Source organism: Monodelphis domestica, chromosome 1 (assembly GCF_027887165.1).
Source record: "Monodelphis domestica isolate mMonDom1 chromosome 1, mMonDom1.pri, whole genome shotgun sequence".
NCBI lineage: Eukaryota > Metazoa > Chordata > Mammalia > Didelphimorphia > Didelphidae > Monodelphis > Monodelphis domestica.
In genome coordinates this window covers 593,429,923-593,457,178 of record NC_077227.1, presented here as the reverse complement: position 1 = coordinate 593,457,178, position 27,256 = coordinate 593,429,923, and the positions used below count along the sequence as shown (strand labels likewise).

Below are 27,256 nucleotides of genomic sequence, written 5' to 3'. Positions count from 1 at the left end.
AGGCCTGGTGCTCAATCCACTGAGCTACCAGCAGCCCCCAAAACAACACACTTTAAAAATGATTGCACCGTCAGTACCCACCCCCATGTTGTCAACCAAGGCAAAGAGGTCTCCCCTCTCTTTCTTTGTGCTTCCCTGCACTCAGAGCCTGCCACCTTTGTCCATTCATTTTCCCCTTTATATTCATTTTAGCCCTTTTGTCACCTGGAAAATTCTGTCGCAGAAGTTAAAAGGTAATCATGTGATTTCCGGGGAAATTTACACTACTTTCAGGTAACCCAAGAGCTGGGGGTTGTCACGATTTATTTTTATTTTTTGCATTAGAATGATGATTTGTTCAGAAAAATGTTCTTAGGTGCATAAAATAAAATATGTTGGCTTACAAAGGAAACTGAAGGTTCAGAAAATACAGATTCGTTTTTTCTGTTCAAATGTATGGATCTGGGAATCTATCCACAGGCCCTCCATGTGGTCCAAAGGTTATAAGAATTCCCACCCTAGACCCAAAGTCCTCAGCAGGATTAATCAAGTCCTGGCAATGGTCAGTTTCTCTTGTCCCAGATACTGACTGGCTCCGCTGGGTATGGGAGGAGACGTCCATGGGGGAGCATTCTCTGGTAGGGGTTCTCACACCCAGTGGTACCTATAAAATTGATGATAACAATTAATAATGGCATAATGATGGACAGCATGTATTTATCTCCTGTCCCAAGAAGCTCACTTTTCCCCAGAAGCCTTTCACTGGACTTTCTTTACACCCTTCCATGCCCCAGGGGAGGTAGGTGGGAGTTAAATATTACTTTTAATAAATAATAATCACCCCCCTCTTTCTCTCAGGAGTCCTGTGTAGACATGCTGTCACTCTTCCTTACCTCATTCTTATGTGGGAGAAAGGGGAGTCAGCTATTTTTTTCTCCATTTTTTCAGAGGGAGCCAGAAGGGAAAATTTATACCAAGCCTCAGAGTCAGTCATTCAACAAACACTTATAAAGAGATTGTAAGGGCAGCTGAGTGGCTCAGTGGATTGAAAACCAGGTCTAGAGACAAGAGGTCCTGGGTTCAGCCAATTCCTAGGTGTGAGACCCTGGGCAAGTCACTTGACCCCCATTGCCTAGCCTTTACTGCTCTTCTGCCTTAAAACCAATATTGCTTCTAAGATGGAAGGTAGGGGTTAAAAAAATGATAACTATGTTGGGACAGCTAAGTGGCACAATGGATAGAGAGCCAGGAGGATCTGGATTCAAATCTGACCTCATATTTCCTAACTGTGTGAGCCTGGGCAAGTCATAGCCTCTCCCCTTCTGTCTTAGAGCTGTTGCTGACAGAAAGTAAGGGTTAAAAAGAGAGAGAGGCAGAGAGATCGCTATATGTACAAATATGACAAAAAGAAAGCCAGTCTGCGCTCGAGAAGCTTACAACCTAATGGTAGAGGACCATTCGTAGAAGAAAGCTGAAAAATGTGGGGAGGTAGGAAGAGGAGAAAGGACCAGCCAGCAGGGGCTGGTGGAAAAGTCAAAGGCCTTCAAAATGAGTGCAGATGGGTGAGAAATGAGATGTCCCAGGGAAAAATCTGTGCCAGGTCCTCTGACTCAAGGGCATATTTTGGCAAATTTGTGTTTGTTCCTGGTGCCTTCCTACTTTCCCTTTCAAAGGTCCTCTCTTTCTCTCCCCTCAGGCCTTCCCCCCCACCCCCCTTTTGGGTCCTATTTTTGGCTGGGCAAGACTGTCAACTTGAGACTGATGGAGGGGAGGGACCTAGAAATCCACAGTGGGATTTAAGGTATTGCAATTAAAGCAAATATTTATTGTCTCCTACCACTAAGAATAGTAGACTGGCCTTAGAGTCAAGAAGACCTTGGTTCAAAGCCTTCTCTCTCTCTCTCTCTCTCTCTCTCTCTCTCTCTCTCTCTCTCTCTCTCTCTCTCTCTCTCTCTGTCTCTCTCTCTGTCTCTGTCTGTCTGTCTGTCTGTCTCTCTCTCTCTGTCTCTCTGTCTCTGTCTCTCTGTCTCTCTGTCTCTCTCTCTCTCTCTCTCTCTCTCTCTCTCTCTCTCTCTCTCTCTCCCTCCCTCCCTCTTCCCTTTTGTATCAGTTCTAAGACAGGAGACCAGCAAAGGCTAAGCAATTGGGGTTACACAGTTAGGGAGCATCTGAGACCAGAGTTGAACCCAGCTCCTTCTGACTACAAGCCTGGCAGTATCCTCTGTGCTACCCGGCTGCTCCCCTCCTCAAGTCTTCTCTTTCTCATAACTGTGCAAGTGACTAAATCTCTCACAGCCCTTGGAAGCGCTCAAGACAATCATTTATCCCTTCCATGGTTGGCATAGAAATGAAATGGAAATGTGGGGGGGGGGGGGTGTGTGTCCAGAAACCACAGATGACACGAGAAGGCGAACAGACAACAAAGAAAAAGTTTTGAAACTCAGAAATATATACTTTAACCCCAAATTTACAATAAGGTGCTCTAAATGCCCCATAAGAGAAAAAAAAAGAAAGAATTCAGACTTCTCTGTTTCATTTACCTGGATTTTCCAGATCATGGGGGTGTCAAGCCCCTAACCCCCGTGACGTGAAAGGGATAACTGTCCATTCCTGAAGATCTGAACACTGGCCCATTTGCAGCCACACACAAAGTTCCCTACTCTAAGGACATCCCTTTGCCGTCTCCAAAGTATAAGGAAGACACTTTGCTGGGCTCTGGGGAAGCAAAGATGAAATGAGGCACCAGTGCCTGCCTGCAGGGTGTTTACAGTTAGACACTGTCAGCACCCTGGTGCAGGCCCTCATTAGCTCACATCTGGATTATTGCAATAGCTTTCTGGTGAGTTTGCCTACCTCAACTCTCTCCCCCATCCAGTCCATCTGCCACTCAGCTGCCAAAGGGATACATAAACTCTTATCACTTCCGAGATCAATAGAAAGTCTTTAAAAAAAATTGTATGGGAAGGTAATGGTCATTTTCCTTCTCCAGCTCATTTTACAGATGAGGTAACTGAGGTAAACAGGGTTAAGTGACTTGCCCAGGGCCACATAGCTAATTAGTGTCTGAAGCCAGATGTGAACTTAGGGAAAATGAGTCTTCCTGATTCCAAGCCCCAGATATAAAAAATCTTGTGTTACCATTCAAAGTTTTTTGTAGCTCGTTCCTCCTCCCCTGGCTTTCCAAGTCTTAAACTTGACCCTATTTGCCTCCCTTCTCAGGGGGCAGTGACATGGCTCAGTGGATTGAGAGCCAGGCCTGAAAAGGGGAGGTCCTGTGTTCAAATCTGACCTCAGACACTTAACTAGCTATGTGACTCTGGACAAGTCACTTAACCCCCATTGCCTAGCCTTTACCCCTCCTCTGCCTTGGAACCAATATGATTCAAAGATGGCAGGTAAGAGTCAAAAAAAAAAAGTTACTATACAAAATGGAATACTTACACTAACATACAGGCCTTGTCCAGTTTTTAATGCTTAAAAATATAGAGCTTCAAATCCTACTTCCTCTAGTACCATAAAATATTTAGAATTTTATTTTCTTCACTTACTTCACAGAGCAGTTATAAATAGTTTTCTCTTTTAGAAAGCTAATTTAGCAGAATAGATAACTTTAATAATTCAAAGCAAAAGGTATTTCATTATTAAAATGTTTTCATTTCAATAACTCAATAGAGAAGTGACCTCTCTAATGGTATTTTACATAATAAAGAAACATTTCATATAACACTATGTAATTTTAAGCTTATTTTTTTCTAATTAAAAGAGAATCCGCCTTTTTTAACCTCACATCTGATATTCTCCCGAGTTCTAACACCAAACTTCCCAATTTTCATCTATGTAACGGTATAAAACCTTAAATGAGCCTTCTTAGAAAATCAGTCATGATTTATATATATATATATATATATATATGCATATATATAACCTTTTATAGTTACTAAAGCAATAAAAAAATTGGGGGGTCAGGCCTACTCCATAAGTCAATCAGTAAATGTCCTGATGTTTCAGAAAAGTCTTTTCAACATTTGAATTTGTGTTTCAGTCTTGTCTACACAAAATAACCCAAGGAGTCATGGAAGGGGGGGGGGGGCAGAACTAAACCAGTTACTCTTTGGTTCTGCCTTCCTGCTAGCAAGAAAATCATCGTTTCTGTCTAAATGAGATTTGATGATCCTTCTGATTGTTGTTGTCTGTCCTTCCTTTTTGAAGAGGGTCGAAGAAACTGTGGGTGTTTGTCTTGATTTGTTCATAAACTGGATTGAAGTGAGGCAGAGATGCACAAAGTCATCAGACTCACTCTCTCTTCCAGAGCCATCCAAGTCTAGTATCAGGGCAAAAGTCAGGATGGCTGGAGATGGCCCAAGATGCAGTGGATGATCTTGGGTGTCTTCCATGTCTATCCAAGTTCCAACTCCAGAGCTCCTGTTGTAGCCACCTTCTTGGCTACTAGAAGAAATTGTTCTCATCTATCCCTTCTGCTGGGAGAAGCCTTCATAGCCCTGGAATGGACATCCTCTTGCTCACCAACATGTTTGAGTCTTATTAGTTACCCTCAGCCTGGCTCAACTCATTGGTCCAATCAGTTTGACCGGAATGTGGTTGCTGCACATGCTAGAGCTTTTTGGAGCCACGGGTAAGAGCTAGATGGCAGGTAGACATCAAAGGAGGGAAACAGCCCCAGCAAAGGCTTAGCAAGACCTCACACCAGACCTACTAGTCTTCTCCTAATACTCCATAGACCTGCTACCTGTAAATATTAGTTGAATATAATAAGCATTTAATCAAATTTTAAGTTGAACTGAATTACAAAACCCTGCTAGGGAACAGTGAAGAAACTAAGATATGGTCTATGTCCATCATGTCGTTTACACAAAGGGTAATTGTGACAAAGACAGAAAGGGTAGGCAAGGTACAGAATTACAAAAGGTCTTAAAAAAATAATGTGAAGGAGGTTGAACTTATGCTATATATGGATACATTTTTCTGGGGGAAACGAAGTCAAATTGGACATTCTTTCTATTTCTATTATCTGAGCTAGAGACTAAAATCTTGACTATTTCCCAAACCTGCTCTTCAGGTACAATTTCTATTCAGTTTAAATAATTGTCAGTGTCAATAGACCCAAGAGTTCTGATGAGACAAGTTGAGGGCCAAAGAGAAAACATATGCTTCAGCAATTAAAATAGCTAAAAAAAAAAAACAACCCAGCTAAAAAACTGTCGTGTGAAAACTTCCCCCAGTGGAAGGAGTGGATAGGAACAATTTGTTCCAATAGCCACGAAGATGACTGAAGTAGATGCTATGGAGCACTTAGAGCCTGGTCAGACAACAAAGACACTAAGATCCTCCCAGCTGTCTCCTGTCATCCTGACTTTTGTTCTGCTGTTGGACTTGGATGACTCTGGAAGACGGAGTGAGACTGATGATTTTGTGCAACTTTGCCTCGCTGAAATTCGATTCATGAACAAGTTAAAATATCACCAATGACATCTTTGGTCCTCTTTGGAAAGAAAGGACAAATAACAACTAATGGCAACATTTACATCTCTTTTTCTCAAACCTCTCCTGCTTCTTATTATTCTGTGTTCAAAATTTCATGGTGACACTCCTTTCTCAGAAATAGAGAGAAACAGAGATTTTCTTTATTTCTTTAAATCACCCAAAGAGCCAAATCAATTTCTAACATTTTCTTACCTTAACAAACCTGTCTTACATTCTTCAATTTGCCTAATTCCTTTAGTTATTATTTCCTAATCATACTGCCTACAGATTTAATCTACCTTCTAATGAATTCTCTTCCATTCTTTAGTATAAGTTTTTATGATAGAAAACCAATTAATTGTAATACTGTTGTGTTTTGGGGTCTTTAAAGGCTTGCAAATACACAGTTCATTCTAATCTCTTTGAGGTCTTCTGGGCAATTAGAATTTGTGTAAAGAGATTTGTAAGCACTTTTTCTTTGACTGAAAAAGATCTTAGTTTCTAATTATCTCCTCCTCTAAAGTTTGTGATATTTTCCAATACTGCAGGTTATTGTTATTGTACTTAATATAGCAATTAGGGGTTTGGAGTTTGTCTCTCATCAAAATAGGAGTTAATTTTCTAATGATTTTAAATGAACAGAAATCCTCATTACACTACTTTAATTTTTTGAATTCAACCAAATCAAATACAGATGTATAGTTGCTAATGTTAATGATTAAAAATCTTAAATTTCACAAGAATCACTAAATGCCAGGATCTCATATTTCATGGCTCACTGTTATAAATTAGAAGATTCAAAATGTCAAACTTGAAGACTAACAAACTGAAACTATTTTTAAGTTATTTTGAAAAAATAGTTCTTAAAATTCAAATGACAACTTTGAAAGCAATCTCAAGTTATTTTTAAATTCCTTTTTTATGGGATAACTTGATGGATCTGCCAATTTTCATTTTTCCTCAAACTTAAAAATAAATACTTCTTACTTTCTTTCTTAGAATTAACACTAAATATTGGTTCCAAGGTGGAAGATCAGCAAGGGCTAGGCAATTGGGAGGTGAATGACTTTACCCAGGGTCACATAGCCAGGAATTATCTGAGGTCAAATTTGAATCCAGGCCCTCCCATATCCGGACCTGGCACTCTAACCACTGGGCCACCTAGCTGCCCCTTTCATCCAACTTTTCAAAGTTTTATTCCTACCTAAACAATTCTATATACTAACACGCTAAAAACTCATCAAATTGTTTACAAAAACATCCAAATCATAATTTAGAAATTCTCAGTAGAGCAAATAATTATCCTTCTTTCATAAATTTAGTCTCTAGTTTTTGTCTCTTTCGTTTCAACTAAGCAATCTTTAATGTAGCCAGTATTCGAAATATAGTGAAAAATAGAGTAGTGAATCAATAGAATAGATTAGGTAATCAGTACACAGTAATAAAAGACCATAGTAACCTAGTGTTCAATAAACCCAAAGATCCAATATTTAGGGGAAAAACCCATTATTTAACAAAAACTACTGGGAAAATAATATGGCAGAGACCAGGCAAAGATCTATATCTCATACCATATGCCAGAAAAAGTAAAAATGGATACTTGATCTAGTAATAAGCATAAACAAGTTGGGGAAACACAGAATAATTTACCTGTCAAACTTGTGGATAAGTAAAGAATTTAAGATCAAATAAATGATAGAGAAAATTATGAGAAGTGAAATGGATAATTTTGATTACATTAAATTAAAAAGGTTTTGTACTAACAAAACCAATGCAACAGAGATTAGAAGAGAAACAACAAACTGGGGAAATTTTTGATAGCTAGTGTCTTTGCAAAGGCCTCATTTTTGCAGTTCATTCTAAGAATACAAATCATTCCCCAAATGATAAATGGTTAAAGGAGATGAAAAGGTAGTTCTCCTAAATTAAAACTATAGTCATATGAAAAAGTGTCCCAAATTGCTAGTGATTAGAGAAATGCAAATTTAAAAAACTCTGGGTTACCACCTAAAAACCTATCAAATGGGCCAATAGGACCAAAAAGGAAAATAGTAAATGCTGGAGGGATGTGAAAAAATCAAGACACTAATAACACTGCTGGTAGAACTATATAGTGATTCAACCATTCTGGAGGACAATCTAGAATCATGACCAAAGGGCACAATATATGTGTGTATATGTATAGTCTTTGATTTAGCAATACCACTATTGGGTCTGTATCTCAAAGAGTTCAAAGAAAAAAGGGAAAAAACATATAGCTACATAATAGGTAAATATGTACAAAATATTTATAGCGACTCTTTTTATAGTGGTAAACACTCGAAAACTGAGAGATATCCATCAATTGGAGAATGGCTGAACAAGTTATAGTATATGGTTGTAATGGAATATTATTTTGCCATAAACAATGAAGAATAAGATGAGTTCAGAAAAACCTGTGAAGATTTGTATGAACTAATACAAAGTGAAGTGAGCAAAACCAGAACATTGTATATGATAACAGAAATATTACATGATGATTATCTATGATAGACTAAACTATTATCAGTAATGCAAAGTTCCAAAATAACCCCTAGGGACTCATGATGAAAAATCCTATCTGTAGCTATAGAAGGAACATCTGGAGTCTGAGCGCAGATCAAAACATAGCATTTTTTACTTTATTTTCATCATGAATTTTTATTGCATGTGTGATGTCTTTTTTTTAACTTCTCAGAGCAACTTGCATTCAGGAATTTTTGGTGGGGGTGGGGCATCCTTAGAAATTTTCTTTAAGAGAGTTTCAGAGAGGAAATTCCTCAGTGGGTATGGCCAGGAAGAGAATGGGGTCATGCATGCACATTCCTACAGGATCTCCCTTAGGTAAATTTTTTAAAATTGGAGAATTATAGTTGGAATTTTTGGCATCATGGGAAAGGAGTAAACTCCCTGCCCAGTTAGAGATGACATAGAAAAAAAAAGCCATTAGGCTCAAAGGATATGAACAGGCAGTCCCCAGAGGAAGAACTTAAATCTATCAATAGTCATATGAAGAAATGTTCCAAATCACTATTGATTAGAGAAATGAAAATTAAAAAAAACAAAAACAAAAACTCTGAGCTATCCTCTCCCACCTACCAGATTGGCTAATATAACCAAAAAAGGAAAATGATAAATATTAGATGGTATGTGGGAAAATTGGAACACTAATACATCATTGGTAGAATTTGAAGTGATATGACCATTCTGGAGAATAAAATGGAGCCATGCCCAAAGGACCATAGAACTATTCATAATCTTTGTATCCCAAAGAGATCAAAGATAAGGGGAAAGGATCTACCTGTTTAAAAATATTTTTGTAGCTCATTTTGTAAAGAATTGGAAACGGAGAGGGTCTGCATCATTTGGGGAATGGCTGAAGTTGTACTATATGGTTGCAATGGAATACTATTATGCCATAAGAAATGATGAATAGCATGAATTCAGAAAAACCTGGAAAGGCTTATATGAACTGATGCAAAGTGAAGTCAGCATAACCAGAAAAACATTGTATATAGAAGCAGAAATATTGGAAGATGGTCAACTCTGAAGGACTAAAAAATTATCAGTAAATCAAGTTTCTAAGTATATCCACAAGGGACCCATGATAAAAAATGTTATCCACAGCCAAAGAAAGAACTGTTGGAATCTGAGTGCAGATCAAAGCATGTCAATTTTCATTCTATTTCCTTCATGAACTTTTTATTGTTATGTGTGATATATGTCTTCTGTCACAACATGAGCAATATGGAAATATGGATTGCATAAAAGCACTGGTATAACCTATGCAAACTATTTACCAATTTGTGGTATGGAGCTGGATGAGAGGGAGAGAATATGAATCATAAAATATCAGAAAACAATTGTCAAAAATTATTTCTACACATATTTGAAAAAATGAAATTTAAATCTAAAAAAGAAAGAAAGAAAAGAATCATTAGGCTAGGCAAATTGCTAGAACCTAGATGATTTGTTTTGTTCAATATTTAGAATTTTTTGATTATTCAATACTTTTTAAGAAATTAAGGCTTTTTCTTAAACAATATTCTAAACTTAGCTTAGACCAAACAAATGCCCAGTACTGCTGGGAATGTCTTTGAATCCTAGGAGCTGTCTTATTTCTTGTCCCATCAAAGAGAAGCTTATTTAAAAATAGAAAAGCAACTTGAAATCTATATAAAATTTATTTGGACAATTCTTTTTGTTACTTCTGTGAATAACATACCAGAACTTAATTGTAATTTGAATAGATTAGGCTTTGTAAGTGACTTTTAAAATAATTATTAAGAACACCTAAAAGGTTGATATGGAATTCCTCACAATTCTATTCCTAACTAGCAGTTGGAATTGAGATTGCAGCTGAGAAATTTTATATGAACCTTTCTACCCTTTTGCAAAAAGGAGGGGAAAATGAAGAACTTTCCTTTTTCAAAGAATAATAGCATTGTAACTGTTTGACCATAATTCAACAGTTTAATTGCTGTAGAAATATTAATATTCAATATTCTCCCTTCAGATTAATAATCTTTAGTGGGCCATTGGTTTTGTTTAACCAAAATGTACCAAATTTTTTGTTTTTGAACAAAACTAATGATTTATTATAATCTGGGATACTACTAGAATATGAAAGACTTAAGAAAGGATTTTCAGACCAAGAAAAAGGTTTCAGTATGTTGAAGGAAAGGTTTGAGAGAGTTTTGGGCTATATTGATGTGGGAAAGTTGTATGAAACTTCCTGTTTTTTTTTTTTCAATTGGTAACTAGAGTAATAAAAATTGCAACTTGATCTGTGTTATAGTGAAATTCACCTTTAAAGATTGATATAATATTAATTTATGGTCGCCAAGGAATTTACTTATGAAATTCCTAAAATGAAACACTCAAGTCAGAATGGAGTTTATGGTGGTTTAATCACAATGGGAGTAAGGAGAGGGAGAGAAGGAAAGAGGGGGAAAAGGAAAAAAGTTAACTCCACCTTCTGGCAGAGCCAGAGGAAGTTTAGGCCTTAGAAGGCCAAGGTAGAGAAGGGAATCAGTCCTTCACTCCCGTGAACGATCTGAAGGAAAGCTATCTGTGGGCCTCCTCCCGGCTCAAGTTCCTAGAACGAACTGGCGCCTAGCTCTGTCCCCAGGAAGTGAGCGAATTCCAGAGGCTGTTCTCTACCTCACTTCCTCTGCCTCACAAGTGCCAACGGTGGCTCAAGCTTGGCTTAGGACAGCCCAGGTGGGCAGTTAGTTATTTCTGATTTGTCACTGACTAGCACATGCCCGTGTAGTGTGGGTGTACACAATCCTGGGTGCTAGACCAAGCAAGATGGAGATTTTAAAATTCACATCTGAAAGCAAATAAAGAAAAGTTATAGAGTTAGGAGTAAAATGATAAACAATGGGTTCGGGATTGTAGAACACAAATTTGAACTACATTAGAATGTGTTCTTAATTGGACTTCCCTATTGGGACAGTGGGGTGGATTAGAACTTAATGTCAAACCATCGCTTTTAGAAATCTCTGGCCATGGAATTGTCTTTGCGAAATATATAAATTATAAATTGTGATTTCTCCCACTAGATCCTTTGTGTATTTTTAAAGGAAAAAAACCTCCAGCTTATTTTGATGTGATTTAGTGCATTTAAAAATATAAATGTGTATTTATGCACATGATATATATGTAGTATCCCTGTAATTCTATTTTTTAAACATTTCTTTTCTCTGCCCAACATTGTCCATTGAAAAACAAATATGCATACTCAAGCAAAACATTAAAAATGTAAGCAAAAAGCCAATGTGTAGAATTTTCATGAATTTGCCCATTTTATGAGTTGTTGGATCTCTAAAATTGATAAAGATAGGAATGTTGACCAACTTGGGTTGGAGATTTGCCATATTAGCACAAACTCCCCATCCTCCCACCCCCTCAGCCTAACCATGCTCCTGGATCATTGTCCCAGTGGGTTATTGATTTTCCTTCAATATCAAGACCATCTTGCCCTGCACGGTAGGAACTGTCTCCCCATCCCACTTGATCTTTCTTTGTGTGGTCTGCGGTGATTCTGCTGCGAGTTAGCATTATGGGACCCAGTATTGTGACGGCTAGGGATGTTCTTTAAAAACATAAGAACAATAAAGTTCATCAACTATTGATGGTCCTGACTACCCAAGATGCTGCTTAAAGAAGAGCTGCCTTAAGGGCATGCACTTTGGGTTATCCCGATGCCTCACAACTTCAGTTTTATTGATTGATAAACCCTTGCCCATTGGGGAACATAAGGAAGATAGCCCCGTTTGCTGCTTCTTCCCAGCTTGCCTGTCCACCATTTGACACTCGTCTCCACAAGTGATTGTAGAAGCTCTCTGGATTCTGGCTTTATCACTACATCTGTCTTTGGTGTCTACTCCTTCACACATACAAATAATAACCGAACTGCAAACTGTAGCATCCTCCCACTCAACCTGCTTCCATTTCATCTTTACTTTTTTTTTTTAAACCTTTACCTTCTGTCCTGGAACTTATACTAAGTATTGGTTCCAAGGCAGAAGAGCAGTATGAGCTGGACAACTGAGATTTAAGTGACTTGCTCAGGGTCACACAGCTAGGAAGTGTCTGAGGCCAGATCTGAACCTAGGACCTCTTTATCCATTGACACCTTTACTCTTTAATTTATCAGCACATGGAATTTCCCATACTCAAAGAATATAATCTGTCTCCTTTGTCACTCCAGGTTTTAGGAGAGCTTACAAATCTGACTCTCAGCCCAAGTCCGTGTTGTTCTGTATTGTCTCTAAAAATAAATACATGGTTCGAAGGGATATGGCTGGGGATGCAGACTCTAAATGAACATCCTAGTGTAAACAACAACATGGAAATAGATTCTGGTCAAGGACACAAGTAATACCCAATGAAATTGTGGTTGGCTGCGGGAAAGGAGGGAAATAATGTGATTATTGTAACCAAGGAATAATGTTCTAAATTGACTAAATAAACTTATTCAAATGGAAAAAAAAATAAAAATGTCATGCCATTACTGTGATACTTTTATCTGCAAGAACTGTTTCAACTGCTTCCTTGAATCTAGAAGAAGACAGCTAGGCTTTTGTGCAATACATCTAATATGTGAAATACTGATATAGACTCTAATCTTCTACTTTTATTGCCTGCCAAACTTGTTTCTTCAGGAGGTATCAAAGTCTTGGTGCCCCTTTCCCCTCTTGTTGTCACCATCACACTGAGCTCAGTAAGGGGCTACCCCCTCTAGTATTTTGGGACTTTCCTCTATGTGTTCTCAGGCTTTAGTGATCCATAAAAGGCAGGTGCGGAATTATTAAAATAATTTTGATACCCTTACTTAATTTAATCAGAATCTAGTTAGTGTCAGTGATGCATAAGTGAGTTAGGTAGGAAAGAATGAAGTTTGATGTAGTTAATACTGTTAGAATAAATGTCATGGGTTAGACTTAACTCACCATAGATGGATGATTATATTACTATTTGATATGTTGGATATAGACTATTAACTATAACTATTAACCCTATTAGTTAGGTCTGCTGTAAAGATTTATATTCAGATGTATTAGCGATTTGCTGTAATTAGTGCTCCTCCCACTCTCAGAACTGGACTCAAAAAATTCCAGCTTCTTGCCCCTTCTTATAGATGTTCATTGTTATTGTTGTTTGTCCTTTGTTTTCAAAGAGGACTAGTGACATCACAGGATGATGTCTTGATTTGTGCATGAATTAATTGGATTTAAGCAAGGCAGATTTGCATAAAGTCACCCGCCTCACTCTTTCTTCCAGCAACATAGAAATTAAAAGGTAAGATAAAAGGCAAGAGACTGGGAGATGGCTCAGGATGCAGCGCATGACTACCACCTCTTCCAAGTCTGACCAAGCTCTTCAGCGTTCCCCAGCTTCTGCTTCTGCCACCTTCCTCTCCTTTGGAACAAATTGTTCTCCACTGCCCATTCAATCAGGGGAAGTCTTCACATGCTTGGGGTGGTCCTCTACCTAACTCCCCCGTTTGAGGCTCCTCAGTGCCCCTCATCCTGGTTAAGTTCTTTTGTCTGTCCAGATGGTTTTATCTGTGTGGCCACTGTGTATGCCACAGTTTTCTGGAGCCACCTGTGAGAGCTGGGTGGAAGGTGGACACCCCCTGAAAAGGGCTCCGACGGCCCTCAGATGGGAGTTTAGTCCTCTTTGCACACCCATACACCCCGAGTTTATTATCACCTATAGAAAGCCCCAGAAAACTGCTAACACAATACTGGTAATTCATTAGGGATGAAGGACATTTCCCCATAGGGTTCCCCAGCTTCCCAAATTGACCATTCATGAAGTATACTGCCTTATTCTATTTTTAGGGGTCTCTTAAGGTGTATAAAAATGTCCCTCGGACTAACAGAAGGATTCTTGACTATGAGGAAGGTCTTGGATCCAACTGCTTAGGGACTTCCAGTCTCCTTAAATTGAAACGTGATCCATCGGGGCTCTGCCTCAGTTCCCTTTGGTTTCAGATCGGATTTCTGCAGCCCCCATAAGAAGAAAGAATACACTTCTGCATGGCATAGGGGAAATAGCAGGGTACTGTGGGAGAACATGGGTTGGAACCCTGCTACTTCCTATGTATGAAACACTTCATTGCCCCAGAACCTCAGTTTCCACACTGGAAAAACGAGGCAGGTAAGATTTCTCCTAGATTTTAAATCCCTCAGTCCCTTCTCCCGATGTTCTGCCAAGCGCCTCTCCAGGTACCCTGGTGTCAGAAGTCAGTCAGCAGGGAGAGGCCACGGCCCCTTTAAGGCTTAGCTCTCTACCCTCCTGGCTTTTGCAGCCTTCCGGGCTGTTGTTTCCACTGCGCCTGCGCCGGCTGGGGCCTCGGGGATTGGACCAAAGTTAGGTCAGTGCAACTTTCAAGTCAGTTGCAAACTCCGCCTCGGGGCCCGACGGAGCGGTAGCAGCGGTGGCAGCTACCACAGCGACGGCGGCGGCGGTGGCTGCGCGGCCGAGGCAGAGCAGTCGCGGAGTTGTGGGGCGCCCGGAGCAGAGCTGCGAGGGAGCGACCAAGTCGAGCAACCCGCTTCTGAGTCCCCACCATCTTCTTGCTTTGTCCCCCGCCATTCCCCAGCCGGCGAGGGGCAGCGGCCGAGTGCCCGCCACCTAGGTCTTCCGGGGCACCCCTTTCCCACCCCAGGCACCTCCATCCCTCTTCGGAGCCTCTTCCCCTGCCTCGATTATCTCCGGGCACCGCAACCCCTTCCCCCCAACTCCCCGCAGCTGGCAGGATGGTGTCCTGGGTGATCTCCCGATTGGTGGTGTGAGTATCGGAACCCAAGGGTGGGGAAGAGGCGGCCTGGCCCGGGGGCCCTCGTCCCCCTTCTGTCCCAGGGCCAACTTCCTTCCACGTGCCCCTGTGGAGCCGCCCCCAAACCCACCCAACCCTCCCTCATAAAAAGGCCTGGTCCTGGTCCTCCCCGAATTGCTAGGCTCAAGGGAAGTAGGGGGCATTCCATAGCTGATGGTGACTAGTAGGAAGAGGGGTTGGTCATGGCTTGAGAATCTAGTTGCCTGTTTCCAGCCCGAGTAATCACGTGACTCACTCCCCTGGTCTCCAGGTTAATAATTCATCCTCAGAGCTGGGGAGGAATACAACATGTCCCCTTGAACTTATACAGACACACACAGTTCAAATACATATTTTCTTGCATTGCCACACAGAGACACACACAGTACAAATACATGTTTCCTTGCATTGACACACACAAACACATACAAATACATGTCACCTTGCACTGACACGAGTTCTTACAAAGTCTTTGTTCCCCACCCTGGGCTGTTCTCTCCACCCTCTGAGCATGGCAGATTTGCCTTGTGTACTCACCCAGTGGGAGGCCTCTGCATGCCTGGGCAGGTTTTAGGGATGTTTGTAATCGGTGGGATGGGGTAGGGGCCTTCAGGGCTCTGAATCAGGAATCAGGAACACTGGCTCTGCAAAGTCAGAAACAAACACACTGTCTGTATATGGGAGGTAGGGACAAGCACCAGAGGATCCAGGCTTAGAGACCATAACAGTGGCAGAAGGGGAAATTTGTAGTCCGGAAGATATAGGTTCAAGTCCCAGCTCTCCCACTGTCATTGGGAAAGTTATTTCCCTTCTCTGGAGCCTCACTTGTCTCTGCCATAAAATGAAGGAGTTAGGCTCTAATTGGGCTTCTGATGAGCCTTTCCCCTTCTATTTCCTTCTCTCCCTCATCCAGGCTGGTGTTTGGAATGCTGTACCCTGCCTACGCCTCCTATAAGGCTGTGAAGACTAAGAATATCAGGGAATATGTGAGTGTAGACCTCTTTGTGATGGGGGCAGGAGGCAAGGCAGATGGCATAGCTAGGATAGAGCAGCAGCCTGGTAGGGGGCAGATTGGCATATTTATGGGAGTGGATTAAAGCAGGAGATAAGAGAGAGACAGACAATATAGTGGAAAGAACCCTGAACTGGGGAGGCAGATCCCCTGAATTTGACTCCATTTGTTACTTAATAACAAATTATTAAGCGATGTGATCCAGTTGCTAGAACCTCAACTTCCTCGTCTGTTGAAGAAAATGCTACTACCCACGGGATATGGCATGATTTTTTATAGCACCTTTTAGCAATATCAGAAGGATTTTATAGAAATATCATCCATGATCACAGATGGGTGGCAAGGGATGGCAATGATGGTGACCATCAGGAGGGCACTGATGGATGGGGTCTAGAGGAAAGATGTTAAGGACGATGTCCCTGGAGCGGGAAGTGGCACCTATGGGGAGTGGAGGAAGCAGCAATAGGTTCTAGCGAGTATGAGTCTCCATAGGGGGAATGCTGCTGGACCAGCTTCTTCATGGAATGTCTCCACCACGTGGGCTAGTAGGGAGGGAAGAGGAGAGGCAGAGCAGCCTCTGCCTGACCCTATTACTCCCCGTCTCCACCCCAATCAGGTCCGATGGATGATGTACTGGATTGTCTTCGCCTTCTTCATGACAGTAGAGACTTTCACAGACATCTTCATTTCCTGGTATGGGGATGATGATGGGTGGCTGGGACTGGGGAGGGCAAGGCTGGCTGCTTCCTCCTCCTGATTCCCTCCTGCCTTTGACCGTCTCTTACAGGTTCCCTTTCTATTATGAGATCAAGATAGCATTTGTGGTGTGGCTTCTCTCCCCTTATACCAAGGGCGCCAGCCTACTTTACAGGAAGTTTGTCCATCCAGCCCTTTCCTACCGGGAGAAGGTAGGCAGGAGAGAGATTGAATGGGAGAGGGGAAAGCCTTGAATTGATATTCAGGAGACCTGAGTGAGTCTTAAATCCAGTTCTACCACTGACTTGATATTTGACCTTGGGGGAGGTACTTTTCCATATCCAAGTTTCTGTTTACTCATCTGTAAAATGGGAATCACCATCCCTGTCCTCCCTGCCTTACAGGGTTGTTGTGAGGATCCAGTGCACACAGGAAGGTCCTCTGAGGTGTCCTAAGAAGCCCAGTGTAATCTAATAGAATATATTAGGAATGACTCTGGCTGGGAAGGGGGCAGAGTAAGACCTTTCATAGGGATCTCAGAGAAGTCCCTTGAAGGCAGGTTATGTCAGGTATCTTGTCCAGTACACTGCAGACAGTCTTGCAGCAGACAGACCCTGAGGGTAGGAGGGAGGTGGAGTAGGGCAGGGACTAGAGCCGGCTTCCCTCTCTTTCAGGGTCTCACACCCTGGGTATTTAGGTATAAGGGTATAAGGAAGCAGAGCTGAGGTTTTATTCTTTTTTTTTTTAAACCTATACCTTCCATCTTAGAATCAATACTAGGTATTGGTTCTAAGGCAGAAAAGTGGTAAGGGCTAGGCAATGGGGGTTAAGTGACTTGCCCAGGGTCACACAGCTAGGAAGTGTCTGAGGTCAGATTTGAACCCAGGACCTCCCATCTCTGGGTCTGACTCTCAATCCACTGAGCCACCCAGCTGCCCCCTGCAGTTTTATTCTTTTTATCTTTTTTTTTTATAAAAAAAATACAAATCGCTCCCTGAAGAGAAAACCTGATTTGTTTTTACCTTCTATTACCAGTGCCTTGAAAAAATGCTTGTTGAATGAATGGATGATGTGGCTCTTGGACACATCCCCTTCCCTCATCCTTGACTTCCCTATGTCCCTAGGAAATTGACTCCTACATCGTGAAGGCAAAGGAGCGGAGCTATGAGACCGTGCTGAGCTTTGGGAAGCGGGGTCTGAACATCGCCGCCACTGCCGCAGTGCAGGCAGCTGCCAAGGTGCCAGCCCAGCCATTTACCCTCAATCCTTTGGGCACTTCATCGGGGTGCTGGGTGGTGCCATTCCTTCCTGGCACATAGGGAAAGGATCCTCAGGAGGATACAGTTGCAAACGAGATCCAGTTTTTACTTTCACTAAGTCATTAAGTCACTGAGCCTCAGTTTCCTCATCTGTAAAATGAGTTTGGACTAGCCAATATCTCTAAGGTCCTTTGCAGCTCTAAATCTGGGATACCATCATTGTGATATGATACTTTGGGACTCAGAAGATCTCTTCTCACTAGTTCCAAACCTATTCCTGACTCCTCCTAGACTCAAGTGGGCTCCCTCTAGGCCTTCCCCATGGCCAGGAGCTTGTACCCCTTCTGTGTCCCCAGTGACCGTCTTCTCCTTCCCCCGCAGAGTCAGGGCGCCTTGGCCGGCAGGCTTCGGAGCTTCTCCATGCAGGACCTGCGCTCCATCCCTGACAATCCTGCCCCGCCCTACCAGGATCCTCTCTACCTGGAGGACCAGGAACTGCACCGGAGACCACCTATCAGTAGGAGGGAAGGGGAGAGGCGGGGGAGGGGACCCTGGGATCTGTGCCCAGGAAATAAGGCACTTCTCGGGGTCTAGAGTTGCCCAGATTACTTCCAAGGGGATAGGAGGCTCTGGTATTTGGTAGTCAGGAAGACCTCTAGGCACATCCCTTCAGTCTCTCCATGATCTGTAAAATGTGACTAATACTCTATCCCAGGGATCCCCAAACTTTTCACACCGGGGGCCAGTTCACTGTCCCTCAGACCGTTGGAGGGCCGGACTATAAAAAAAGCTATGAACAAATCTGTATCCCGCTGTCTGGGATAGCGGAGGCTGCAGCGCTGGCTGTGATGGCCTGTCACACCTTGCACAGGCCCATCACTGCCACCACTATACCGGGCAGCAGTATACACAGTGCGGAATCCCCTCCCCCAGATCGCAGCTCACCATGCTGATGTCTTCCACTGGGCAGCCACATAATCCTTTGTGTGGCGCCTCTTTCTTGTTCAGTTACTCTCAGAACAAGGCGCCACACAAAGGATGATGTCACCGGAAGTAGTACTGTACGTGAGCGACGCTGCGCTTTGTGGTGCCGCCACATACAGTGCTCCTCTCACTGACCACCCATGAAAGATCTGCCCTTCTGGAAGTGCAGTGGGGGCCAGATAAATGGCTTTGGGGGGCCGCAGTTTGGGGACCCCTGCTCTAGAGTAAACCTCTGAGGCTTGAGTGAAGCCGTGTAGGTAAAATATTTTGTAACCTGGAAGTACCGTCGGGATGTAGCTGCTTGGGAATGGGCCTGAGGAGCGGCGGTAGGGCAAAGGGGAGCTACGCCCGGGTCTGAGGAAGCCCTGGGAATGCCCTCCCCTGCCAGTATCGGTGCCTGAGCCCCATGGGGTGAATCCACTGATTCTGTGTCTGCCAGGGTACCGCCCTGGGGGCCTGCAGGACAGTGACACGGAAGACGAGTGCTGGTCAGACTCTCAGACCAAGGCCCACACCCTTCCCCGCCCCCGGGAGAAGCCCCTGGTCCGGAGCCAGAGCCTACGGATTGGCAAGAGGAAGCCGCTGGTGCGAGAGGTGAGAGGATGGCCCCGGAGCCCCCGTGTGAGGTGCCGGAGGCTCCCACGGCTCACCCGTGTCTCCCCTCTCCTCCGCAGAGCACCTCACGCTCCATGAAGGTTCGAACTCGGAAGAAGGCAGTGGCCCCGGTGGAGCTGGACAGCTAGTGCCCGCCGTCGCCCATTCGCTCTACCTCCAGCCGCCTTGCCCCTTCTAACACCCCATCCTCCAGGAGAGGGCGTGGGGGGGGACCTTGGAGAAGGCAGAAATGCCTCCTTTTTGTCGTGGTTTTCATCTGTTGCCACACGATCTCGCCTTGTCCCGGTGCCCTCGCCCTCGGCGACATTCCCCATCAGAGGGCCCAGGGAGTACCGCAGGGGTCCTAGCCCCCTCCCCTGCCAGCCTGCTCCGGGGGTGGGGTGGGATTAAGGGTTCTTAGTTCAGGTTGCTAAAGGTGTCACCCGGTTGCCAATGTCCAAGTTCTGTATTTTCAGTATACCAAAGCAGTCCCTCCTTTGTGCCTTGACTCCAGGGTTATTTATTGCCCGTCTTTTTTCTGCCATCGTCTTGCACCTCCGGCCCCTTCGTGGCTAGGGGATCTGGGAGCCTCGATTGTCCTTCTCTAACTCTTTTCCCCTCTGTCCCAGGCCCGCCTTGGATCATTCCATCCCCCTCCCACGTGACTTGACAGGCCTCTTCTGGGGGGTCATTGTGTGTGTGTGTGTCGGTGTAAATATGTGTCTGTGCGTACGGGTGTGTGGCCAGGTTTGAATTGGTTTTGATAAATAAATCCATGAATTTTCTCTGTGTTTGTCTGCCTTCTCCCGCCCCCAGCCTCCAGGTTGGCCTCTCTCCACCTCCTGCTTCTATTGTGTAGATGCTTCTTTCAGAGATCTTGCCTCGTCTCTGCTGGAGCGGCCTTTGCCTGGGGAGCGGGCCTCCCCTTCCCGAGGGAGCACAGGCCTCGGCCGCCTGGACCCCATTCAGAAGCGCTGCACCGGCAGGGAGAGGCCACAGGGTGGCAGCCACAGCACCCGCTTGTCTGGCCCGGTCCCCTACAGCCCATGCCTTGGGAAGGGAGGCATCCCCTTGTGCGGGCGGCCCCTGCTCTGCCTCCAGTCTGGCCCCATCTGCGGGTGGACCTCTCCTCCCTTCCGTTCTCCAACCCCCAAGGGTCCTAGGCCCACCCTTCCTTCCCTCCCACCTCTGTAGGCCGAGGCGCTAGGAGGAGAGTGACCGGGCGATGGGGCAGCGAGGTGGTGGCGGAGAAGAGTCGAGAGACTCCTCTTCCCGAGTTCAAATCTGGCCTGGGACCCTGGGGGTTGCCTCACCCTGCTTGCCTCCGTTTCCTCATCTGTAAAATGGGCTGGAGAAGAAAATGGCAGAGCACTCGTGCCTTTGCAAGGAAGACCCCTTGGAGTCATGAAGGATCGGACCCCACTGAGAAAGGGCTAAACAACACTGGGAGTGGGAAGCCAGCGACCAGCCAGGAAAGTGGCAGAAGAGTTCAGCTTCACTCTCCATTCCGAGATGTACTGTCCTGGAGATTAGAGAGAACTGGGCTGGGCTTGGAGTATTCTTAATCCCAACGCATTTCTTAGGCGGTTTCCCTGGCTGAACGTGGCCCTCGGCAGCAGGGAGAGCTCAGGGTTTTCTGGCCCTCCTTTTGGGGTAGGAACGAACGGAGGACTATGGGGACTCCCCGGGGGACCCCTGCCTGCCCTCTTGGGACTGCCTAGGGAATATGAAGTTCTGACTGTTAAGGCTTGGCCCAGCCACAGTAGCAATTCCAAGCAAAACTATCGCTTGCCTGTGCATTACTTTCAGTAATTAGTGCCTTGGAGCCACCCCTTCCTTTTCGCGGGCAGAAGTCCATGATTTTTTTTTCTGCTTTGCCTCAAAGCACAGACCTGGCATCAGTGGGTAGGTGTTAAAGAAAGGCAAATTTTGGCTCAATTTAAGGAAGAACTTGCTAAATAGAACTGTCCAAAAGTGGGCGGGTTGGAACAGCTAAGTTTGCACCCTGGATAGAGCACCAAACCTGAAGTCTGGAGGACCTGGGTTCAAATCTGCCCTCGGGCACTTCCTAGTTATGTGACACTAGTCAAAACATTTAATCCTCATTGCCTAGCCCTTGCCAATCTTTTGCTTTGAATTGATACTGAATGTAAAGAATAGTTTCCCAAGGGAACAACTAGATGTCTCCGTGGATAGAGAACCAAGCCTAGAGAGAGGAGATTCTGGGTTCAAATCTGGCCTCAGATACTTCCTAGCTGTGTGTGACCCTGGCCAAGTCACTTAACCCCCATTACGAGCCCTTACCAATTAATTCTCCTGCCTTGGAACCAACATAGCATTAATTCTAAGACAAAAGGTAAGAGTTTAAAAAAATTGTTTCCCATCTCACTGAAGATATGCAATAAATGACTGGATAACCACTTGATAGGCATATAGAGACTTCTGCTCAGGGGTTGAACTAGACCTCTGAGGTCTCTTCCAGTTGTTTTTTTTTTAACCCTTACCTTGTCTTGGACTTAAACTTAATTTCCCACAGAGGTAAGGGCTGAGCTATGGGGGTTAAGTGACTTGCCCAGGGTCACACACAGCTAGGAAGTATCTGAGGCCAGATTGGAACCCAGAGCCTTCCATCTCTAGGCCTGACTCTCCAACCACTGAGCCACCTGACCACCCACCCCCCATATCCCAATATTCCACATCCCAACATTCTCCTCTTTTCCCTCTCACTTGGAGCTACCCAACTCTTAAGACTCCTGTTGCTAAGCACTCTGGTTGTATCTAGGCATGGAATCAAGGCAATCATCAATAGTTTAACAAAGTCTATGGAAAAGTTGAACAAATCTATGGAATCCCAACTCTGTGTCAGCCTTGTATTTGACTGTGCTTTGGGGGGATCCACAAGAAGGATCTCCTTCCAGGTGCTTTTGGCCATAGAAGAAGAGAAGAGGCTATTGAACCCCAGCAATGGCACCGATTTGGATGGGTCTGACATGGTCCAGGAAAGCCAGGAGAGGGCATCCAGGGAGACTGGAAGGCTTCCAGGAGGAGGTGAGGAAACTAGAACTTGAGTGACCACCGTTACCTCGGTGCCATAATTGTTAGCAATTGTTTCTACGTGTAAGCTGTCTTTCCCCCATTTCTTACTGCATAGTAATATGCAATTCTAGCCGTTCCTCAATGAATGCGCACCCCCCAATCGATGTTTTGGAACTCTTGGGTTCTTTTCCTGCTTTCCTGGTCTCCTTGGGTATACACAGTTTTACATCTGATATCAGATCGCTCTTAAGCTTCGTTTCCTGCAGCCAGCCCCCACTGGCCTGCTGCCAGGAGCCGATCCATACCCTCCCTCTGGAAGCAGGGTAAAACTCCCCTAAGGGAACGAGAGCTCCTTCAGGTAGAGGCTCAGTCTGCACTCAGGAACCTGAGCTACCTAGCCTCAGACACTTCCTAGCAGAGTGACCCTGGGCAAGTCATTAAGACAGAAAGGACAAGTTAAAAAAAAAAGAATGTAAACTCCTTGAAGGCAAGGATTATCTCTTTAAAAATACAGTAGGGAGGGCAGCTAGATGGCTCAGTAGATGGAGAGCCGGGCCTTGGAGAGAGGAGTCCTGGGTTCAAATCTGACCTCAGCCACTTCCTAGCTGTGTGACCCTGGGCAAGTCACTTGACCCCCATTGCCTAGCCCTTACCACTCTTCTGCCTTGGAGCCAATACACAGTATTGACTCCAAGACGGAAGGTGAGGGTTTAAAAAAATAAACTACAGTAGGGCCCCCTAGCTGCATTCTAAGACCTACCATGGATGACTAAAGCATGGGTCTAAGCATAAACGAACACTTGCTGACTCCCTGTGTGACGTGGTTTTCGTGTACATCCATACTAATAAAGTTTAATTGACAAATTAAACACAGTAAGACATTATCAACACTAAATGCAGTAATTGTAAAGTAGAGTATGTTGTGGGGGTGAAGAGGCGCACCCCTGGGGTTCCGGAAGGATACTTTTCTGCAAGAATGCAAGACGCCGAAACTTAGCTTAAAAATAAAGAGTGTGACCCTGGGCAAGTCACTTGACCCCCCTTGCCTAGCCCTCACCACTCTTCTGCCTGGGAACCAATACACAGTATTGACTCCAAGACGGAAGGTAAGGGTTTAAAAAATAAAAAAATAAAAAATAAAAAAAGAGACATTTATTCATTTAGAGAGTAATGTTGAGAAGGGCCAGGAGGATGGTGCAGGTGGAACAGCAAGATGGAAGGCTGCTCCCGGAACCCCTCAGTTCTGGGGACTTTGTACCCTTACAATAGGTGCTGTGTCATGGTGTGGATGTGACTCTAGAGCGGTAAACCCTCAGGCATTCGGTCAGGGGTTTGGTCATCTGACTGGGTCTGCCGGAGACAGAGGGAACGCGCCCCCTAAAGATTCCTTAGTTTTAGGGAACAGACAGAGGTCTGAGACGTAGCCTGATAGAATCCAGGCGTAGTCTGGAGGGGCATCTCTGTCCATCTTAAATCTAAAGGAGGACCAGCGTCTCAGGCCTATAGGAGACATTGGATGTTTGGGGTTAGGAGTCACGAGGGTGTAAGGGAGCAAAGGAATCTCCCTGATAATAGTTTACTTGAGTTTCTGGGGGTACAGTGCCCATGTCGGAGTATACTTATTATATAGTGCTGTACAGTAGTCCTGCCTTACCCAAGGGGGATATGTCCAAGACCCCAGGAGATGCCTAACCTTATACAAAAAGTTCTTGCTTTAACCTTTTCTTTTTTTAAAAACCCTTGTCTCAGAATCAATACTAAGTAACCATTCCAAGGCAGAAGAGTATAAGGGCTAGGCAATGGGGGTCAAGTGACTTGCCAAGGGTCACACAGCTAGGAAGTAGCTGAGGTAAGATTTGAACTCAGGACCTCCCATTTCTAGGCCTGGTTCTCCATCTACTAAGCCACCTAGTTGGCCCCTTGTTTTATCTTTTAACATTCATGTTGGAAAATTAGATGGGAGCAATCTAAAATTACATATTATATTTAACTATATATTTATTATCTATTATATTGTATATGTCATATTATATATATATATAAAGTAATAATTACCACCATTGGTAATCATAACTGGGAATGGGAATGGGATGGACACTCATATTAACTTGCCTGCATGGTACAACACTCTCTCTGATCCTGTCTCTTAGCTCGGTGCTCTGCAGCCTCCCATCTCCCCACTCCCCCTTCCACAAAAACAAAATAAAAACCCTAAAAGAAGACCCATCTAAGGGACAGCAGAAGGACTGACTTGAGCCCTCCACAGGCAGTGCAGATTGTAGCTGGGAAGCAGACCTCCAACACAGATGGATGATACTTTTTTTGCCCCACTTTCCTACCCAGACTTGGGGGAACTGAAACTCTGGAAGGCAAAATCATGAGATAAAGGGTGCTACTGTATTTATATTTCCCACTCAGTGCTTGGCACATAATAAGAAATCCTTTGATGCTTGCTTCCTTCCTTCCTTCCTTCCTTCCTTCCTTCCTTCCTTCCTTCCTTCCTTCCTTCCTTCCTTCCTTCCTTCCTTCCTTCCTTCTTTCCTTCCTTCCTTCCTTTCTTCCTTCCTTCCTTCCTTCCTTCCTTCCTTCCTTCCTTCCTTCCTTCCTTCCTTCCTTCCTTCCTTCCTTCCTTCCTTCCTTCCTTCCTTCCTTCCTTCCTTCCTTCCTTCCTTCCTTCCTTCCTTCCTTCCTTCCTTCTTACATTCATTCATTCATTCTGAAAGAAAAAAGCCCAATTTCTTTGCCTCTGCTAAGGCTTTTTCCTCCAAAGTTCTCCTTCCTCTCTCCCTGTATCTGAATTCTGCAATGTGCAATCAAGACTCACCTTTTCAGGAGCCTTCCCTAACCCCCCTAGTCCCCAGTCATCTCTTCCTCTAACATCTCACAGTAATGACTAGACTATACCACTAACCTTGGCACTAAAGCAAAGTGATTTCTTCTTATATTCTTTCTTTAACTAGATTGTGAACTCCCTGAGTGCAGGGACCATTCCTCTCCTTCAGAGTGGCTAACACAGTCCTGGGCACATAGTAGGGACTCGATGAACATTTGTCGATTGTACCCAGGTGTGCTGGGAAATCACATTCATCTCCCAGGCTCTACTATGCGCCTCTGGAAGGGCAGTAAAAGGGAAGAAGACAGTTTCCAAGCCCTGGAGCATCCTTTTGACTGTGGGTCAGATCAGTCCTGATCCAAGGCATCCGCTACTCCAATCTGGCTGTTCCTCCGAGGATAGGGGGCTTCTCTCTGGGTTTATATTCGGGGCTGACCATCGATTAAGCCTTAAATCCTCTGCCCAGAACGAATACCCTTTCCGGCTCGGTTCATACAAGACATATTAAGATGATGAGTTTTTTTGTCACTTCCTGAAGTAACTAAGTAGAAGCTGGGAAAAGAGGGGATTTCTGGACTGGGTGGGAGTTTGTACTAAATGAGCTCAGTGTTTTCTGGAAGATTTCAGACTGGCTTTATCTCTGTGTGAGGGGTTCACCTTCAGTTTCTCCCCCTGCCATTTTCTGCCCTGCCTCTGGGGTGGGAGTACGGGGGTCAAGCGGGGCATTCTAGGCCAACGAGTACAGGAGGGAAACTACAGGACTCAGGGCCTTCTCTACAGACAGCCACACTTCAATCTCCCTCATCCCCTAATGACCACCGAGTCCAGAATTATGGAGTTTGGGAGCTGGAAGAAAGCTAAGAGGGCATCTAGGAGAACCCCCATGCTTCAAGTGGTCATCTCGGCGCTGACCGAAAACGAAAACATCCAGAACGGCGAGCCATTACTTCCTAAGGCAGCACATTCCACTCAGGCCTGGAGAGCTCTTACTTGTTAGGAAGTTCACACAAGCCTAGATCTGCCTCTCTGCATCCTCCCCCCAGCGCTTCTCATCCTGTCCTCTGGGGCCAAGCAAGAACAAGCCTAATCCCTCTTCTGCATTACATCCCTTTCTCTGCAATGTCCATCTCTGACCCAGCCTGGACCCTGGTGACCCTCCCACAAGCACGCCTTCTTTCCCAAGCCCACCCACCCACCATCTTCTTACCTTCCTCCCCGTGTTGGTGTTGGCTCTCCTCTCCTCTCCCGTGGCATTGCTTTCCTCTGTTCCCTCTTTTGGTCCTTTCTTGCCCCGCTCTTCCCCTCCGCTGCGCCTTCTCTGCCTCTCCACCCCCATTTCCAGCTCTCCTGAGTCTCAGTTTCCCTCCTCCCCGCTCCCCCCACCCACCCTGTCTCTGTCCTCCATGTGCACGGCACACACATGGCCCTGTTGCTGTATTTTTAGATGCCAGTTTCAGCAACGTAATTAGCCTCTTGTTTCAACACAGTCTTGGCCCTGGCCAGGGCCAGGTTGTCCTGGCTGGCACTGCCCCACCCTGGGTGGTGAGGGGGGAGAGGAGAGGAAAGGGGAGGAGATGGGAATTCGGTCCCTTCCCCCTCCTCAGCCCCTGGGTCAGAGCTTCAACAGCTGACCACAAATGACAGGGCCCCAGAGATGCCCACTGCTCGGGGCGTGGTTGGGGAGGGGGAGCCCCGGCAGAAGACCTGGGGAGGGTGGCTGCTCAGGACAAGGTGAAGCAGCTCCGAATGAAGGCATCCTCGAAGCAGCTCCCTCTCCCTCCCTTCAACACACATTTCTGAAATGTTTGACGCCTTGGGGGGCGGCTGGGGCTTTTGTTTAGGTGGGGAGAGGGTCATGCTTTGGAAGAGGGAGCAGAATCCCTTTGGGAGGTGGGGGAGCTGCGGAGAGGAGAGTTGTCTGCCACAGAGCCTTTCTTCGGCGTGAAACTCATCTTGGAGCAAACTGCCTCCCCATGACCCATTTCTTGCCCCCCAGCCCCCGCCTAGGTCCGGGGGCTCCCCGGGTATAG

General features: G+C 44.9%; 1 protein-coding gene and 1 long non-coding RNA gene across 2 annotated transcripts; one reads left to right on the top strand and one right to left on the bottom strand.

Annotated features, from left to right (window-relative positions):
• Positions 1 to 287: 287 nt before the first annotated feature.
• On the bottom strand, positions 288 to 27,166 carry LOC103094506 (uncharacterized). The gene is made up of 3 exons (XR_008915575.1): positions 26,434 to 27,166; positions 15,350 to 15,456; positions 288 to 643 (listed from the first exon to the last, which is right to left on the bottom strand). It is a non-coding gene; the product is annotated as an uncharacterized LOC103094506 (long non-coding RNA).
• Positions 14,345 to 20,142, top strand: REEP4 (receptor accessory protein 4). The gene is made up of 8 exons (XM_001373352.4): positions 14,345 to 14,785; positions 15,726 to 15,798; positions 16,441 to 16,517; positions 16,612 to 16,732; positions 17,645 to 17,758; positions 18,161 to 18,296; positions 19,203 to 19,357; positions 19,438 to 20,142. Exons 1-8 carry the CDS (start codon positions 14,754 to 14,756, stop codon positions 19,504 to 19,506), a joined length of 777 nt encoding a protein of 258 aa, XP_001373389.1. The 5' UTR covers positions 14,345 to 14,753; the 3' UTR covers positions 19,507 to 20,142.
• Positions 27,167 to 27,256: the final 90 nt, after the last annotated feature.

What these genes read in the sequence shown, in the direction of transcription:
- REEP4 (XM_001373352.4), top strand. Translation starts at nt 14,754, where the DNA reads ATGGTGTCCTGGGTGATCTCCCGATTGGTGGT. An exon ending in CTAAGAATATCAGGGAATAT is followed by an intron (nt 15,799 to 16,440) that starts GTGAGTGTAGAC and finishes CACCCCAATCAG; the next exon opens with GTCCGATGGATGATGTACTG. An exon ending in CCCTTTCCTACCGGGAGAAG is followed by an intron (nt 16,733 to 17,644) that starts GTAGGCAGGAGA and finishes CTATGTCCCTAG; the next exon opens with GAAATTGACTCCTACATCGT.